General features: G+C 52.5%; 1 protein-coding gene across 1 annotated transcript; it reads left to right on the top strand.

Annotated features, from left to right (window-relative positions):
* The first annotated feature begins 2,402 nt into the window (after positions 1-2,402).
* Positions 2,403-14,257, top strand: LOC128309179 (uncharacterized). The gene is made up of 3 exons (XM_053045572.1): positions 2,403-2,876; positions 3,890-8,290; positions 13,379-14,257. The coding sequence occupies exons 1-3, from the start codon at positions 2,403-2,405 to the stop codon at positions 14,255-14,257; spliced, it is 5,754 nt and encodes a 1,917-aa protein (XP_052901532.1).
* Positions 14,258-19,408: the final 5,151 nt, after the last annotated feature.

Genomic DNA, 19,408 nt, shown 5'->3' with positions numbered 1-19,408 from the left:
AGGCCAGATGGAACCATTACCATGACTTCTTGCTACGACTAAGGGTCTGCGCCGAGGAGATGGGGTAGCTTATCTACCAAGCGGAGAAGACCATTTGCTGCTCGGAGGTAGAAACTTCGGGAACCATCTTCTATAAATCAATCCAGCTCCTGACATTATAAATCAATCCAGATCCTGGCATACGGTGAGGTAAAACCACTGGTTGGAGATTAACGGGGCAATACCCAAGTTGATGGTGACACCACCAACGGCTCTGCTAACAAATCCTTCCTTACGCAGAGGTGATGTACAAATAGGTGAGCGCACTTTCGAAATCGTCCAAAACTTCACCTATCTTGAGATACGCACTAGGGTGCTGGCTACCAACCGGTCATACGCACAGTATGAGGACTGTTTCCATTTAAAGGATTAAATAAAGCAAATGTAATGGTACCCGCGTGCACAGCCTCTTGATTTTTAGACTTATGACGACAGCACTTAACAGTGGCGACAAGGATTTGTTTTAAAAAGAAGTTTTAGTGTCTGTACTAGCCAAAGTTCGCGTTTTAATGTGTTTTAAAGTGTACCGATAAAAAAAAATCCACCTTCACGTTGAAGCGGCGCAAGATGAACAACGGAGAAGCTACGATGGAAGTGCCGATGGAAGAAGACCAGTGACGAGCATCGTTAGGACGCTCCGATCACCGTGGCATGTAGGTCCAACAGCCCGGTGCAATTCCTGCCGTGTACGATCCACCGGCACATGCTCAAACGGGTCCGCGTGGCTACCTTATTCAGCCATCGCAGTTAGCACTGTCGCCAGCACCGGCACCGTCGCCATCGCAAGGAGCACCGGCACCATCGCAAGCAACGCCATCGCTGTTCTTACAAAATGGTCAGATGGGTCAACATCCTCCGGACAACGCCGTTCTGCTGCAAGCCTTGCACTTGATGCAACAGCAATTGCAGCAGCAGCAACAGCTAATTTCGCAAATGTTGCAGCAACAGCAAGCCGCGCCACAGTCCCTGCTACACCCCGCTCAGCTGCACCAGCCCGCCGCCCCAAGTAACCCGGAGCTTATCGTAGATGCTTTAAACAACAGCATTACAGAGTTCCGGTATGAAGCTGAATCAGATGTTACGTTCGAAGCCTGGTTTGCACGCTATGAGGACCTTTTTGCCAAAGATGCTTCGCGGCTAAGCGAGGTAAGATTGCTGGTACGTAAGTTGGGAACTCCGGAACACGCTCGTTATATCAGCTATATTTTACCCCACTCACCACGTGATTTATCGTTTGAGGAAACCGTCAACAAGCTGAAAGTAATTTTCGGAAGCAGAGAATCTCTCCTTAGTAAGCGCTATAAGTGCATGCAAATCAACAAGAAGCGCACGGAGGATTTGATCGCGTTCTCCTGTCGTGTAAACCGAGCATGCGTCGAGTTCCAGTTTGCGAATATGAACGAGGAGGCGTTCAAGTGCCTAATGCTGGTGTGCGGCCTAAAAGATGAAGCTGATAACGATAACGAAGGGCACCACAACGAAGTGGAGCTTGCGCGTGTGACAGCTGTCATTACAGCGCTTGGACGTGCTTCTGTGTCGCTCCCGCAAAAAGTGTTAAATTGAGTGTTAAAACAACGTTAAAAGGACGGAAAAGTGTTTCATTTACTTTATGAACGTGTTCTCAAGCCGCCTATGGCGTTATATTAGTGAAACAGGACGATGCTCGCCTGGAAAGTGCGATAAAAGTCTCCCTATATAATTTGTATGGGAGCAGCAAAGTGCTTGAAAAACAATAAAAAGGCGGTGGAAAACATAAAGTGTTACCATAAAAACATAGTTTCGGCACCAATAAACGTTTTAACGTGCGGTGACAGTGCGAATTTTGCCGAAAAGTTAATAAAATAGTGCGTGCAAAATAGCGGCAGAGCGGCGTCAGGTGTGTCGGCGCGTGTGAATGTGCGGCTTGGAACGCGCTCGCGTCTTGACAGCGACGTCAAACAAGTTCGCAGTGAACCCCTGACAGCGATCCAGCACGTCCGCGGTGAACTGGAGCAAGTCCGCAGTCTACCACCGGCAGCGAGCTTTAGCGGAGACACCAAACAGCGCCATCTATTGGAAACCGCTGGAGCTTTCGCGAGTGGTGTCACCTGGTGCGCGGTAGCGGAATCACGTAGCGGCGACAACAACCCGTAGCGCTTGGAGACTTGGGCGTTGGTACCAGCCACGAACCCGGGCCGGTGTATGCGGGTTGCATACCGGCAGGCGGTGATTTCAACGTTGGACAAGGAGGCGAACCCGGGCGCTACATATTGGGTCCTAATTGGTTTAAATATTTGTTTCTGGAATTAAAATTTGCTTTTTGTTTCAGAAGAAGCAAATATATCAATTGATTCGCAACCATAAAGGCTGGCCTTTTGAAGGTCATGGATAGGGCTCTGAGGGGACGTACTCCCTCGGTGGACGAGCCGAGTGCTGCCACCAAAGGAAAATCAGGAGTGAGCTCGAGCAAGAGGCTCACTGTCCCGTTGACGCCTGTGATGGAGGGAGTTGCTGTGAGTGGGGCCACTAGCTCCAGCAAATACGCGGCCAAGTTGGTGACTGGCTGTGGAGGTTCCCCGTCGAGCGAGGTGCGACGCATGATAAGTGAGGCGAAACTGGACAACGAGACGCTCCTGACGGTTGTCAAAAAGCTGGAGGAGCAGGTGTCACTCCTGCGTGTACAGCTGGAAACGGCGGCCGAGCAGGCTCGTCAGGACCTGCGTGAGGCGCGTCTTGAGGCGCGACAACGGGAGGAGCGGCTGATCGCCGATAACCTGCAGCTGCGGGAAGAGCTGCGAAAGGAGCGGGAACTGCTCACGACGCTGGTGGCGCAGTCCATCGGCCATAACCAGCCTTTTGTGCAGCAGCAGCTGGAGCGGGCCACGCAGCAGCGTGGACATCAGCAGGACGCGGTGGTGGCTACGAGCAAGCCACCTCAGACGACGGATGGCGGCTCCTGGGCCGAGGTGGTGCGCCGTAAGCCGCCACGCCAACAGTCGGCTCAGCAGCAACAGCAGCAGTGGCCGCAGCAACGTCTGCAGCAACAGCAGCATCGTCCGCAGCAGACGAACGGACAGCGCGTGGCTGGACAGAACCAGCAACAGTGGCAGTTGAAGGGCCAGCTGTTGCACAAGCAGAGCCAGCAGCAGCCACGTAATATGCCAGCAGTGGCAAAGAAGTCACGCAAGCGGCCTGACTCAATAGAGGTGACGCCAGCGGAGGGTGTCAGCTACCTGGATATGTACAAGGTCATCCGTACAAGCGCCCAGCTCGACGGCCTACAGGACAAAATTGGCGTCGGAAAGCGGACGCCGAAGGATACTTTGCGGCTTCCGCTCAGCCGGGACGTCGATAGCGCGGAACTATGCCAACGCATCCGCGTGGCCATCGGGGACAAGGGAGCGGCGATCGTCCGCACTGAGATGGCCCAGGTCCTGGTCACTAACATAGACTCCCTGGCGAATGAGGACCAGCTGCGTCAGGCAATGCTGACGGCGCTGGGGAAGGAGCACGTTGAGGCCGCCATCGATATGTGGGCGCGACGGGATGGCACGAACCGTGCCCGCGTCACCATGCCACGGTCGGACGCGGAGCATCTGGCCGGGAAGCGCCTGCTCCTAGGTTACACCTCGTGCTGGGTGTGGGAGGTCCCGAAAGCGTCGCTGGCGGAGAAGCGGTGCTTCCGGTGCCTGGAGCGTGGCCACTTCGCCGGGCAGTGCTCGGGCGAGGACCGCAGCAAGATATGCATCCGGTGTGGCGCGGAAGGCCACAAGGCGGTTACTTGTATCGGCCAAGTCCGATGTCTAAAGTGTGGCGGCCCGCACCCGATTGCCTCCGCCCTGTGCAAAAATACGGCCCGACGATGATTGAGGTGCTCCAAATCAACATCGGCAAGAGCAGGAGCGCCCAAGATCTTGCGCTCCAGCGTATGAGGGAGGAAGGAGCAGACGTTATGCTCGTGACGGAGCTATACGCAGTGCCGGCCAACAACGGCAATTGGGCGTCTGATGAGCAACTCAAGGCCGCGATTGTCACCAGCGGCCAACGGTTCCCCATCCAGCGGGTGAGGAGTGTACAGCATCCAGGCATAGTGGCAGCAGATGTAGCAGGTATAGTCTTTATCTGCTGCTACATTCCGCCATCTGTCGGGCTCCCGGACTTCGAGCGGCAGATGGACCGGCTGGAGGTTCTGGCGAGAGGTCACCCCCACGTCGTCCTGGCCGGTGACTTCAACGCGTGGCACGGGGCCTGGGGGAGCGAGCGTGCCAACCTTAAGGGTGAGGCGCTCCTCCAGACGGCAACGAGCATCGGGTTGGAGGTGCTCAACCGCGGAACGGAGCCGACTTTCCTGGGAAACGGTGTGGCCCGGCCCAGCAGGGTGGACGTCGCCTTCGCGAGTCCATCGCTCTGCCGATCGGATGGAGTAGCGGAGGTCATCAGCTCCTGGAGGACGCTAGACCGCTACTCTTATAGCGACCACCGCTATATCCGGTTTGCGGTCGGGCAACAGCCTCGTGCTGGCCAGCGGCCCGGACGGGGCATCCAGCGGCTGGAAGGCGTCGGAGTACGGGAGGCGGGTGTTCGCTGGCGAACTCGCCAGTTTTGCCCCCGTACTTTCGAAATGGCACTCGAGGCGACCCGTTTTGCCGATCGGGTGACCGATGCGGCAAGCCTGGGGATGGTGCTCGCAGAGGCCTGCGATGCCACCATGGCAAGGATCGGCCACTCTCAGCAGAGAAAGAGCGCGAATGTGTACTGGTGGACTCCGGCCATTGAGGAGCTGACCGAGCGCTGCCGGTTGGCCCGGGAAAGGCAGAGCACGGCCTTGGACGAGACATCTGTCGAGTTGGCATCGCAGGAGCACCAGGAGGCGCGTGCTGCCTTAAGGACGGCAATTAAGGCCAGCAAAGCGCAGCAGTTCGACGAGTGGCTGCAGGCCCTAGCCGCGGACGAGACGGGACAGTGGTTCCGGCAGGTCCTTCTGCGGTTTCGGGGCAGCTGGACGGCGCGTGAACGTGACCCAGCGGTGCTGCAGCGGATCGTCGAGGAGCTGTTTCCGGAGCATCCCCCGGTCGAGTGGCCGGACGTCGCGCCTTCGGAAGGGGACACTCCGGTCCGTCCGATCAGCTGCGCGGAGCTCCAGGCGATAGCGAGCGAGCTGCATCCGCGGAAAGCGCCTGGCCTGGATGGAGTGCCAAATGCTGCGGTGACGGTTGCCATCCGCAAGCATCCAGAGTCCTTCGTCGGGGTCTTCCAGAGCTGCCTGGACACGGGCGTCATTCCACGCGAGTGGAAGAGGCAAAAGCTGGTGCTGTTGCCTAAACCAGGTAAGCCACCGGGCGAAGCGTCGTCCTGTCGCCCGATCTGCCTGATCGACAACCCAGCGAAGGTGTTCGAGCGGACGGCACTCGACAGGCTTAATGAGCACCTCGAGGATCCGGAGTCGCCTCAGCTAGCGGAGAACCAGTTCGGATTCCGGAGACAGCGAAGCACCCTGCAGGCGATCCAGCTGGTGGTGGAGGCAGGCGAGCGCGCGATGTCCTTCGGCAGGACGAACCAGCGGGACAGGCGCTGCCTGCTGGTCGTGGCGTTGGATGTTAAGAACGCCTTCAACACTGCCAGCTGGCAGGCGATAGCGATGGCCCTGCGCGAGAAAGGGGTCCCAGCGCAGCTGCAACTCCTTCTCCGCGACTACTTTACCGACAGGGAGCTGGTGTACGACACCCATGACGGCCCGGTGTCACGTCGGGTAACGGCAGGCGTTCCACAGGGGTCAATCCTTGGCCCGACTCTGTGGAACGTCATGTACGACGGCGTTCTGCGAATCCAGCTCCCTGAAGGGGCCACCATCGTCGGTTTTGCTGACGACATCGCCATCCTGGCCGAGGGCCGCACACCGGAGGAGTCGGCGACGGTTGCCGAGACAGCGATTGAGGCGGTGATGGGGTGGCTTGAGGCACGTCATCTCAGTCTCGCCCCCCACAAGACCGAGGCGGTGCTCATTTCGAGTCTGAGACGAGGACGACTGGAGGTTCCGGTACGCGTCGGTGAAGTGACCTGCACCACTGGGAGATCGATGCGCTATCTGGGGGTCCAGCTTCATGAGAAGCTATCGTGGAAACCGCACGTGGAAGCGGCCGCGGACAAGGCCCTCCGTGCGGTGGCGGTCGTCACCTCGGTGATGCGAAACCACAGCGGCCCGCAGGTGGCCAAGCGGCGATTGCTGGCAGGAGTTGCGGAGTCTGTCATTCGGTACGCCTCGCCCATCTGGGCTAAGGCGACCGATATGCAGTGGTGCCGCAGACGACTGGCCCAGGTGCAGAAGCCGCTGGCACGCGGGGTGTCGAGCTCGTTTCGCTCGGTGTCCTATGAGGTGTCGGTGGTGATGGCCGGTCTTGTACCCTACCGTCTAATTATCCAAGAGGACGCAAGGTGCCACAGCAGGCTGTCGGCTGAACCTGGCATCAGCAGGAAGGAGGCTCGAGCAATGGAGCGAGCGGCCACGATGATAGAGTGGCAGAACGCGTGGGACCGTGCGGCGGCAACACCATCGGCCAGCCGCTATCAGACGTGGGCACACAGCCTGATTCCCGACCTGCACCGGTGGACGGGACGTAAGCACGGGAAGGTGGACTTCCACCTTTCGCAGGTGCTCTCCGGACATGGATTTTTCCGAGAGTACCGAGAGAGCACGGATAGAGAAACAGAACGACACAGTACTATCCGCCTACTACTAGAGCAACTATCCGCCGAGTGCCAGCGCATTACAAGTGTAAAAGGAGACAGTGCAATGATAGCCGGAGAGATGAGTGAGCGTGTCCTCGCAGTGTACAACGGAGAGAAGAGAAAGCAGGATAAAACAGCCCAGCAAACACACAACAAGCGGTTCACGCATAGTAATCGTCCGTATCGCCCAAAGGCGGCTGAAAGTCCGTCAACGAGCAAGCCATCGAAATCCTGTTGGTTGTGTGGCGATATGCATTGGGTGCGTGAGTGCACCTATAGTTCGCACAAATGTCTCGATTGTGGGAAATATGATCATAGAGAGGGATATTGCAACGCAGCGAACAGGAAGAAGCGGTCTAATTTTCGACGACGAAACTGCAACACACGTGTGGTAACGGCCAACGTACGGAGCATAAGGGAGCGTCGCAGATTCGTGGCCATCACTCTCAATGGAACAGCTGTACGCTTGCAGCTAGACACCGCTTCGGACATCAGTGTAATTGACCGCCGCACTTGGAGGAAAATAGGCAGCCCGCCGTTAGCACCGTCATCAGTCACAGCTAAAACCGCATCGGGAGCCAAACTAGTGTTGGAAGGTGAATTTAGCTGTGCTGTTAGTGTTGGTAACCTGACGAAGGAGGCAACACTAAGCGTTTGCGGAGCAGCAAATCTACTACTACTAGGTGCCGATTTACTGGATATTTTCTCGCTCTGGTCGAAACCGATGGATGCTTTCTGCAACCACGTAGAAGCAGCAGGACAGCAATCGTTCCAGCGGATATTTCCGAAAGTGTTCTCGGGAACAGGACTCTGCACAAAGGCGAGTATAACATTTTCGTTACATCATAATGTTCGTCCTGTTTTTAGACCCAGCCGTCCAGTAGCCTACGCGATGGAGGAAATTGTAAGTCGCGAGCTCGACCGTCTTGAGGAGTTGAACGTCATTACTCCAGTCACTACCGCGGAATGGGCTGCTCCTGTAGTCGTCGTGCGCAAAGCCAACGGTATGGTCCGTATTTGCGGTGACTATTCAACGGGATTAAACGCCCCACTACATCCCCACGAGTACCCGTTACCCGTACCTGAAGACATATTTGCTCGGCTAGCAAATTGCAAGGTCTTTAGCAAGATAGGCCTTTCTGATGCATTCCTGCAAGTGGAGATTGATTCGAATTACCGCCAGTTCCTTACAATTAATACGCATCGTGGCCTCTATACGTACAACCGGCTTCCACCCGGCATCAAAATTGCACCGACAGCTTTTCAGCAATTGATGGACGGGATGCTATCCGGCATCCGGGGAGTTTCGGTCTACCTGGATGACATCATCATCGGAGGTCCTTCCGAGTCTGAGCACGATGCAGCCGTTATTGAAGTTTTAACCCGGATCCAGAACTATGGCTTCACATTGCGAGCGGAAAAATGTTCCTTCAGGGTGAATCAAATTAAATATTTGGGCCTTATCGTTGACAGCCGTGGAATACGCCCTGACCCGAAAAAGGTTGAAGCTATACGCAAGCTTCCCGAGCCGACCAACATCACAGAGGTTAGATCGTTTTTAGGAGCCATAAATTATTACGGTCGTTTTGTACCCAACATGAGGAACTTACGCTAACCGTTAGACGACTTGTTAAAGGCCGGAATCGAATTTCGCTGGACGTCAAAATGCAGAGAGGTTTTCGAGAAATTTAAAACGATACTGGCATCAGACCTGCTGTTGACGCACTACGATCCTCGGCAGGAGATCATCGTGTCTGCCGACGCGTGTTCAGTTGGCCTCGGGGCGACAATAAGCAATAAGTATCCTGTTACGAACGCGAAAAGATTTCATGAAGGAACATGCTAGCACCCAAAAGAGGAATAATCACAACATTCAAGAAATCCGCGAAATCGGTCGAAATGCAAAGTAAGCGAACAAAATTCATGAATGAGCATGCCAGCGCTCAAAGGGGGAACAAAAACATAACAATTGAAAGATACGTGAGGTCATAAGTAAACAACGTCCGGAGACCCGTTCGAAAAGCGTATAAACAATAAGAGCCCTCACCGTTGATACTGTAAACAAATACAATCGACTATACGACAATTATCGCAAATAAGCAGACGCAATACGACCGTCGACGGGCGTGTATACCCTCACAAAGCAAGATATGCTAAAGTAAGAAGAATGATTCGATCTTTCAACATAAGATTGCTAACGTAAGGAGAATGATTCTATCGTTCATCTCGTTTTCGCCTTCAAATCTCAAGACACATTGTTAGTATATAAGCAGGAGACATTGCCAATAAACTTGACTTGTATTTTAAACCTTAACCACGGTGCTTTTCGAGTCGCTGGGTTGGCAATCGAATTGAACGGAGGTCCACATTAGGAACTTATTCTGATTTATCAGAACAAAAGCCTAACTGTCCGACCCGAACAATTCCGAGCGCATTCACTTCTACGGCCCTTCCAGTGAAAGCAGAGGTCCACCGTTAGAAACTCACCCTGGGAAACCCAGTTACGAAGCCTATGGTCCTCAATTCACTAGCACAAATTTCGAGTCTTTTTGTAGGCAAAACGGGGTTCAGCACATCAGGACAGCGCCGTATCACCCGCAGTCCAACGGACAAGCTGAAAGGTTTGTGGACACCTTCAAGCGCGCTGTGAGGAAGCTTTCCGCTGATGGTCTCACGTTGCAAGAAGCCTTGGACACCTTCTTGCAGACCTATAGATCCACCCCGAACACTCAGCTGAACGGTTCAAAGTCCCCAGCTGAGATTATGTTGCGCAGGCGCCCCAGAACGTTGCTAGAGCTTCTATTGCCACCACAGCACCCTTCTCAACCAAACCCTGGCATACAAGTTCGAGAGTTGAAATCAGGCGACACTATCTACGCTAAGCAATTCAGCCTGAACGATTGGAAATGGATTGCTGTTACTGTCGTCGAGCGCCTAGGGAGAACTATGTACCTGGTTAGAAATGCTGAGGGGAACACATAAATCAACTGCGTCGACGCACCAGCAACGGTCCGCTAAGGGACACTGCACGGGCTCATCCACTACCATTGAACCTACTGTTCGATGCTTGGCAGCTACAACCATCATCAATACCTGCATCACCTGACCATCCGCCAGCTGCCGAGACACTGTGTTCATTGAAAGCGCCTGTGCCGTCCTATGTTTCATCAAGTGAGTGTAACACGAGCAGCCGCCCAATACAACTAGTTCAACAGAGAAGAGCTACATCACGAAGAACGGAACCTATCGATTCGGTACAACAACCACGGCGCTCTTCTCGCAATAGAAGACCGCCTAGTCGGTTCGACGTGTACCGAACCTTTTAAGGAGGGAGATGTTATGGTGAATAAACCGGATGGTCCGACCTGGACACAATCACCACGGCTCTCACAGATGAGTGCCTGCATCCCGTGAGATGCTGTGGAGGTTCAGGATGAAGAGTGTCCAGCTGTGAAGGAAACTCTCTCTCCGGCACGGCTGCGAGTAGGATTAAATAAAGCAAATGTAATGGTACCCGCGTGCACAGCCTCTTGATTTTTAGACTTATGACGACAGCACTTAACACCATTATTGACCATAACACTTACATTGTGATAACTATTTGACGCATAGCTCTCGTGTAAACACATTAGTTTAAATTGATTAGAGCGTCCGGGTGATTAGATTAAATTCGTAAGCTCTCACCTTGTTTCCTACATAAACAACCTATGAAAGGCTTTGTGCAATCGATCAAAAAATTGATCACCATCATTTTTGTACCAAAGATTGATCAGGTATGACCTGATGGTTAACAAGTAATTGATACAATAAAACTTTTCGTAGTGAAAAATACATGCTGCATACTTATAAACTGCTTCGTGCTTGAAAAAGAGGATTTATATTAAAAATGCTAAATAACCTGACGGAAACGATTTGAAATCTCTGCCAAATTATGATAAATAAACAAGCGACTTTGGTTGTATTAGTCTGTGCGTTTGTGTTGTTTTTTGCCATCGTGGCTCTATGGAACGCTTGCTTGAAATCAAAGTCTTGCTGATCGAAGTTTGGTTCGAAGAATAGCACGAACAGAAAGACAACGTCACTACAACAGAACAACATCGCCATTATTCGAATAAACCTGGTTTTAATCAGCACAAGCGAACATGAACTGATTCACGGACGTCTAGTACGAGCACTAGAAAACATTTTCATTGTTTCGGTGGGTTGCTGCCGGCGCCTCTGTCCTTCAAAAGCTTTTTCGTCTGCTCCTTAAGGAAAGGAATACGTTTGGGATAGAATACCGACATATTTTCATTCCTGTACCAATGAAGGGTGTTCGCAGCAACGATAAAATGGCAATAGATAGACTCCCCCGAAATTTTAGTCCGTCATCCATCGGCGCGGATGACGGAACAGTCACCATTGGTAAGTTAATTATAACCTGGAACAGTTTCCGAGTGTAACTGCAGCGAGATGATACACACAATAAACAAATGCATTTATTTTCTTACCTTTACATAATGTCTCAGAACTTCTACGAGACAGTCACATACTTCGGGTATGAAGCTACTGATCGCTTGTGTTGAAATCTAAAAATAAAGATTATTTAATCAAATAAGTAGCTTAAGACTTCAGATAACTAGCATATAATATTACTCACCCGTTGTACTGATCGCCCGTAGTCAAATATCGCAAAGTAACAATAAGTTTGTCTTTTGGTGACAAACTCTTGCGCATATTCGTATCTTGTTTTTGAATATGTGGTTCAATTTGCCGAAGAATGTAGTCAAAATCACTCCTGGACAATCTCATAAAATTGATGATGGTGCAGTCTAATTCTTCTTGCAAAATGGTTTCCACAAGATGACTAGCTTGGTGATCTCGTTCATTAAGCAAAGGACGCATCCATTCCCTAGCCGAAGGTTGCTGTATGCTAGCCAAATGCAGACGGAGGAAATTCGTCCATGCATTTGTGAATTGCAGAACGGCTAAAGTTTTTTGGCGATTCATCTTTTATTACACACTGCACTGCTACGATACTTTGTAAATAACACACCGTTTGTTTATTTAAAAAACAAACAACACGGAACATCTGCGTATTTCCAAGCGCGGAAGGTGGCATACAAGCTATACGCGTTTTCCGCGGTACCGCGGCGGCTGCGGCGGCCGCGGCCCATGTGGAGACGGCCTTATGGATTCCTTTGCGTTATACCACCGTACGTGTCCGTACCAAACCGTTTCCGAGGTACGAAATGATGAAGTCGAACGCCTCTCGCGACAGGTGGCCGAACTAAGCCAACGCTTGGAAGAGGTATTTCGCCAAACCACTCGCCCGGAACGCGGGCCCTCGCGTGAACAGGGACGACCTCGTTCACGTTCCCGTCAACGCCAAATGCATCGTGCTGTTACACCAACTCCTAACGGGTTGTGTTTCTATCATGAACGCTATGGTCAGGAAGCGCGGAAGTGCAGAGCACCTTGCTCCTTTAACAGCCGGCAGCAACGTGCCCACACTCCATCATCCTGATTTTCTCACCGAGACGTTGTACCGGAGGTCCATGCCGTTTCATTATCTAGCTATCGGCTCGTTGTAGTGGACCGCAACACAAACAAGCATTTTCTTATAGATACCGGTGCCGACGTCTCTGTGATACCCAGGCAGCACAGCTCCGTCCCGTGCAAGCCCTCATCGATGCAATTATTTGCCGCAAACAGTTCCCCGATTCGCTTTTATGGAGAATCTCTCTACACTTTAGTCGTTGCCCTAACTAAGGCGAACGTTTCTATGGAACATCGTAATTGCAGATGTAGGGACTGCAATCATTGGAGCCGATTTTCTATTGCATTTTTACCTCCTGGTGGACCTTCGAAATAAATGCATCGTCGACGCTCTGACAAAACTACGTACCTACCTGGTGTTCCGGACCGAAATCTGCAAGAACCAACCGTCAAAGTGTGTGATGCAACGTCACCCATAGCTACTTTGTTGAAGGAGTTCCCAAGATTGACAGGATTGACCGCACCAGGTACGCACCAGCAATCTGAAATCGCGCACCGCATCGAGACCACTGGTCAGCCGACCTTCGCCCGACCTCACCCGAGAAGTACGCTGCTGCTCGGCTGAATTCGATTCTCTGGTGCAGCTCGGAGTGTGGCGCCCTTTCAACAGCAACTGGGCCAGGCCCCTTCATATGACGAAAAAAGCCGACGGCACATGGCGACCCTGTGGCGATTACAGGGCCCTGAACGCGAAAACGGTCCCCGACCGTTATCCTCTCCTTTTTTTTTGGAGGATTTTACAATGCTATTGCAGGGCAAGACTGTTTTCTCGAAAGTAGACCTGCATAAGGCATATCATCAAATCGCAATACACCCAGAGTGTTGTGTGGGCAGCTAGGCCGTGTAGACGATACTCGATGCTGTCACCCTGAAGTGACAGCATTTGATGTAAAGCGTCAGGATCGGGAGCGATCGCGTGAACGATCGCACGACCCGCTCTCTTCTCCTTGGGCTTGGGATGGTCGTGTTACGTGTTTTATAGAGTGTCTGAAATAAAACGTATAAAGTGTTTAAAATACAACAGTGGCGACGAGAACTAATTTTTGTTGTACGTTCAATTTATTTTAATTTTTCAACAAAAATTCCGCACCTTAAGCGACGAAGGATGAATACCGAGGAGACGGATTCAAAGCAAAGACGGTTATCGTTGGGCCGTTCTAACACCGGCGGAGTGATAAACTCGCAGAATGGAGGAATAATTCATTCGCAAGCGCGTACGTTAGCCGATCAGCGCGTTCTTGGGAGTATGCACCGAAGCGACGCTGCTACACCGTTGCAGACGGGTGTTCAGCCGCCATCGCACTTGGGCTCAACGCCGCTGTTTCATCCTGATAGCGCCATGCTGCAAACGCTACAGATTCTACAGCAGCAGATAGCCCAGCAACAGCAGCAGATGGCTCAACAGCAGCAAAGTATCAACCAGATACTGTGCCGGGGTGTGACAAATCAAAGTGCGGTTGCGTTTCTGCCGGAACAGTTAATTGACTCACTAGCTAGAAGCATCACTGACTTCCGTTATGATGAAGAATGTGGTGTTACGTTCCGTGCGTGGTATACGAGATACGAGGAGTTATTTATAAAGGAGCGTTTAGATGATGCGGCTAGAGTTAAGTTGTTACTGCGGAAGCTCGGTCCGATCGAGCTCGAAAGATATTCCTCGTTTTTATTACCGCAGCGTGCGGGAAATTTTACTTTTTCGGATACCGTTCGAAAACTAACCAGTCTGTTGGATATACGAGAGTCTTTGCTTAGCATACGTTTTAAGTGTTTGCAAATCTCTAAACAGCATAGCGAAGATCACTTAAACTATGCCTGTCGATTGAACAAAGCTTGCGTGGATTTTGAGCTGAGCAAGCTTACGGAAGAGGAATTTAAGTGTCTATTGTTTGTCTGTGGTTTTAAGTCGGAGTATGATGTTGAATTCCGTACAAGGCTTTTGGCGCGTATTGAGGATAAGGCTTTAAGCACGCTTTAGCAGTTGTCAGCGGAGTGCAACAGGTTAGTGTACATCAAGCGGGATAGTGCAATGATCGAGTCTCCAGCGCAAGAAATTGTACTAGCCGTCCAGTCGAGAAGCCAGCAATTTCAACGAACTCAGCCGGGACATTTTATGACCAATCCTAAATCGGATGAAAATAGACTCAAATAAGTGAAATAAAGTCCCCCATACATTTTGTATTGATGGAGTGTTTTACATTTAAAAGTTGAAAAATCAACCGATCGGGTCGCGGTTTTCGTTGTGATTGAACGATTATCGTGTGTCATTGTGATATTGCGCGAGAATCTATGGATTACGGTCGATTTCGGCCGAAAAAGAGTGTGTTCAAGTTTTGGTAGCACTACAACATTAGCTGTAAAAAAATAAATAAATAAAAAAAGCGAATTTTGGCCAAAAAGATCGTCCGAAAGAACAGTGTGAAATGCGTGGAGTGATCTAAATCAGGGGAGGAGAAATATTCTAAAAAGCGATCTAAAAAGTTCTAAAGTGACATTTGAATTTAAACGAGAAAATTCGTCAGTGGGACTAATAGAAGAAGGCGAGCTTGAATTTGGGACACATTTTGCACCCCGATCCGCCCACCCTTTTCCGCAGGGGGGAGGGAAACTCGCGGAAAAATGCTCTAAAGTGACAGGAAAATTCGATTTTCATCGGGTAAATTCAACAGAGTAGCGAAAAAAATTAAATTTCGCTTGCGAGTATTGGTATGATGGAGACAACTCGAACGTTGAGGTCATTTAAAGAGACCACCGATTGCACCTGTTCCAGCATGGCAGCTAAGAAGTCAGTTGTCGTGCTGATGAACGCCCGAACCAGCACGGGTCTCGTCAAGCGTTTAAGTGAAGCAGAGGAGTTGCGCCAACAAGTAGAGGCGGAAAGAAAAGAGAAGCAGGAGATCCTCGAGCGAATGAAGGATCTCCAGAGCGAGGTGACCGCTCTCCGGCTGCAGCTTCAGCAGATGAGCTCCTCGGAGAGCCTGGTGAGGTTGCTTCGAGAATGCCGGGAAGATTCTCTTCGACGGGAAAAAGCGCTGCGGGATGACATGGAGCAGCGCACGGCGTGGTTGCGCGAGGATGCGCAGAAAAATAGGGAAGAGTTGCAACGGCTGATGGCCGGAATGGGTTCCATCCAAAAACAACTGCAACAAAAGTCGCAGCAGGAACAGCAGCAGCGACCGCAACAACAGTCGCAGCAGCAACAGCAGCAGCAGTTGCAGCAGGAGATGCAACATCAGTGGCCCTCGGTTGATGAGGGTGGGTCCTTTGCTGAGGTGGTTCGGCGTAAGCGTAAGCCACAACGTCTACAGCAGCAGCAACATCAGCAGCAGCGACGACAGCAGTCCCCACAGCGGCAACAACAGCAGACGCAGCAACAGCAGTCGGGTTTGCTGACAAAGCCGGCGCAACTGCAGCGCCAAGAACGCGGCGCGTAGACGTCCAGATGAGATCGTGGTGATTCCGGCGAGTGGGATGAGTTTCCGAAAGATCTACGAAACCGTTAGGCTGAACCCGACTCTACAAGAGTATCAACATCAGATTGTTGTAGGCAAAAGAACACCGGGGGACCATCTACGGCTACCGTTGAGTCGCGACTCCGACAGCGCCGCCTTGTTGATTAAGATCAAGGAAGCCCTAGGTGATAAGGGCACGGCACGGTTGGTCACAGAGATGGCAGAGCTGATAGTGACCAACATTGATCACTTGGCGGAGGAAAGTGATATCCGTAAGGCCATCGTAACGCAGCTTGGCAAGACGGACACGAGTGCCACAGTCAGCGTGTGGGAGCGACGTGATGGGACGCAACGCGCCAGAATTCGTCTACCGCGCAGCGAGGCGAATCACTTGGCCGGCAAACGTATCCAGGTTAGCTATTTGGTGTGCAATGTCTGGGACGCACCGAAGGTCAGGATGGAGGAACGCCGCTGCTACCGCTGTCTGGAGCGAGGGCACTTGGCGCAAACGTGTCAAGGAGTGGATCGCTCTGTCATGTGTCTGCGTTGTGGCGGAGATGATCACAAGGCTGCGACGTGCCTCTCCAGCGTGAAATGCATCAAGTGTGGTGGAAGTCACCGCATCGCTGCAGCATCCTGCCCGGTGAGTAAAGTACGGCCTTTTGATGGAGTTTCTACAAATTAACATCAACAACAGCAGGTGTGCGCAGGATCTTGCGCTCAATACGATGCGGGAGGAAAAAGTAGATGTTCTGTTGCTTACGGAGTTATACTGTGTTCCACACAACAACGGGAATTGGGTTACAGACAAAAGCCTGAAGGCGGCGATCGTTACCAGCGGGCAGAGGTACCCAATACAACGAGTGTGGAGTGTTCAGCACTCGGGCATCGTGGCGGCGGAGGTAGCGGGCATTGTGCTAATATGCTGTTACGCCTCGCCGTCGGTTGGCATGCCGGAGTTCGAGGAGCTGATGGATCGTATTGAGGTCATTGCAAGGGGGCATCCAAGGATCGTGTTGGCTGGAGACTTCAACGCTTGGCGGAACGCTGGCGGAACGCTGGCTTGGCTTCAACGGAGACTTCAACGGGGGAGTGCACGTACCAACCCAAAAGGTGAGGAGCTCCTTCAGATGGCATTGAGTTTAGGACTGGATGTCCTCAACATCGGCACCGACCCAACTTTCCTAGGCAAAGGTGTTGCGCGGCCCAGTAGAGTGGACGTGGCGTTCGCCAGTACTTCTATTTGCCGCTCAGATTTGGCGACGGATCCGGCACGGGGATGGCGCATCTTAAATCGCTACTCGTACAGCGATCACGTATATATAAGGTTCGCTGTGGGGGAGCAGCTTTCGGTGGCAAGACGCTCAGAACAACGTAGACAGCAGTAGACATCGTAGCAGAGCTGTTTCTAGAGCATCCACCGGTGGAATGGCCGGAGCTAGGTCCAGATGAAGCTGATGCGCCGGTCCGTCCAGTGTCGAAGGAGGAGCTGAAGGTGATTGCCAGCAATTTGAACCCGCGCAAGGCTCCTGGGTTGGAAGGTTTGCCTAACGCGGCTTTAACGGCAGCCATCAGGAAGTACCCAGAGACGTTCCAGGCGTTGTACCAGAAATGCTTGGATGATGGTTGTTTCCCGCAAGAATGGAAAAAACAGAAGCTTGTACTGTTGCTTAAACCGGGACAGCCACCGGGCGACCCGTCGTCCTCTCGACCGGTATGCCTGATGAATAACCCCGGTAAGGCTTTTGAGAGATTGTTGCTTAATGAGACGCTGGAAGATCCTACATCTCCGCAACTTGCTCCGAATCAGTTCGGATTCCGTAAGGGCCGGTCTTCCATCCAGGCGATTCAGATGGTGGTAAATGCAGGACGACAAGCCATGTCGTTCGGACGCACCAACTGTCGAGACAAGCGCTGCCTTCTGGTAGTTGCGTTGGACGTCTGCAACGCATTTAACACCGCCAGCTGGCAGGCGATTGCGGAGGCTCTCAAGAATCGGGCCGTGCCGGTGAAACTTCAGCGAGTCCTGCAGGACTATTTCACTGACAGGGAGCTCGACGAGATCAGCGACGGGCCGAAGACACGTCGCGTGAGTGCTGGCGTTCCACAGGGGTCAATTCTTGGCCCCACGTTATGGAACGTCATGTATGATGGCGTACTTCGTGTCCAGCTCCCTGAAGGTGCTAGCATCGTGGGGTTTGCTGATGATATTGCGGTGTTGGCGCAGGGCTGTAATCCCGAGGAAGCAGTTGCCGTAGCTGAACAAGCAGTGCAAGCGGTCGAAGAATGGCTGAGCACACGTCATCTAACGCTCGCCGCTTACAAAACTGAGGCTGTCTTGAAATCGAGTCTCCGCCGAGGACGATTGGAGATCCCGTTGCGTGTCGGAGACACCGTGTGCAAAACTAAGCAGTGGATTCGCTATCTGGGGGTGCAGATTCACGACCACCTTTCGTGGAAACCGCACGTGGAAGCGGCAACGTCCAAGGCCCTCCGTGTGGTGGCAATAGTAACTTCAATGATGCGGAATCACAGTGGCCCCCAAGTGGCGAAACGAAGGCTGCTTGCTGGAGTTGCAGAATCAGTGATCTGTTATGCTGCGCCGGTTTGGGTCGAAGCGACGAACTTCCAGTGGTTGCTGTTTTCGCTCCGTTGCGTATGAGGTGATAGTGGTGTTGGCGAAGATTCTGCCGCTTCGTCTGGTGATAGATGAGGATGCCCGATGTCATCAGAGGCTCCTAAATTCTTCTTCTGGCGAATCGAAGAAGGAAATCAGATGCTCAGAACGTTTTGCAACGATCCAGAGATGGCAGCAGTCATGGGATAGCGCAGCCTGGAGTCCAAGGGCCAGTCGGTATGTACGGTGGGCACACAGGATGATTCCCGACCTGCACCAATGGACGGGACGGAAACATGGGGAGGTGGACTTCCACCTCTCCCAAATACTCACGGGACGGACGCCCTGGAGTTGGAGGCGATCAACGACACCACGCCGGACGAGATATTGCGCGTAGTAAAGGAGAAGCTGGGCGACGACAGGAAGGTAGTGGAGCGAGTGCGGACCAACTTCCAAGGGAATCTTCTCTTGGAATTGTCCTGCAAAACCCACACCGAAACCCTGGACAAATGGAGAAAGGTGTCCGCGGCGCTCGACGGCAAGGCGAAAGCCCGTCCGCGGACCCCCACTGTTCGGCTCACCTGCACAAACATCCCGCCCAGCTGCTCTAAAGAGGACATCGCCACGGACATTAGCACCGCCTTGGGAGTAACCATCTACGCGGATCAGGTCACGACCGTAAAGTCGAACTACGGTACGTTGGTCGCGTTCTTCGGTTGCCCAGAGGTGGCCGCGACGGAGGAGGTGCTGCAGACGCAGCACGTCATCGGGCTAAGTCGGTGCTGCAGACTCCGGAAGGTGGAGACGAAGCGCCAGTGCTACCGATGCTATGAGTTTGGCCACATCGCCACCAACTGCCGCGGCAAGGATCGGTCCAGCAGATGCCATCGATGTGCTGAGCCTAAGCACTCTGGACCGTGCACTAAGGAGCGGAAATGTCTCGTCTGCAAGGGCCCGGACGCAATCGGACACACGTTCGGCCAGCGCAACTGCCGCCAAGTAGGAGGAGGGGTCACCAGCCGGCCCTGCAATGGTTAAGGTACTCCAGCAGAACCTCAAC

The sequence above is a fragment of the Anopheles moucheti genome, unplaced genomic scaffold (assembly GCF_943734755.1).
Source record: "Anopheles moucheti unplaced genomic scaffold, idAnoMoucSN_F20_07 scaffold_24_ctg1, whole genome shotgun sequence".
Taxonomy (NCBI): domain Eukaryota; kingdom Metazoa; phylum Arthropoda; class Insecta; order Diptera; family Culicidae; genus Anopheles; species Anopheles moucheti.
The sequence above is the reverse complement of the archived record's forward strand: the minus strand, read 5'-3'. Positions and strand labels throughout refer to the sequence as shown.

What these genes read in the sequence shown, in the direction of transcription:
- LOC128309179 (XM_053045572.1), top strand. Translation starts at nt 2,403, where the DNA reads ATGGATAGGGCTCTGAGGGGACGTACTCCCTCGGTGGACGAGCCGAGT. An exon ending in TCGGCCATAACCAGCCTTTT is followed by an intron (nt 2,877 to 3,889) that starts GTGCAGCAGCAG and finishes ACGATGATTGAG; the next exon opens with GTGCTCCAAATCAACATCGG. An exon ending in AGCCGACCAACATCACAGAG is followed by an intron (nt 8,291 to 13,378) that starts GTTAGATCGTTT and finishes CCGCACCTTAAG; the next exon opens with CGACGAAGGATGAATACCGA.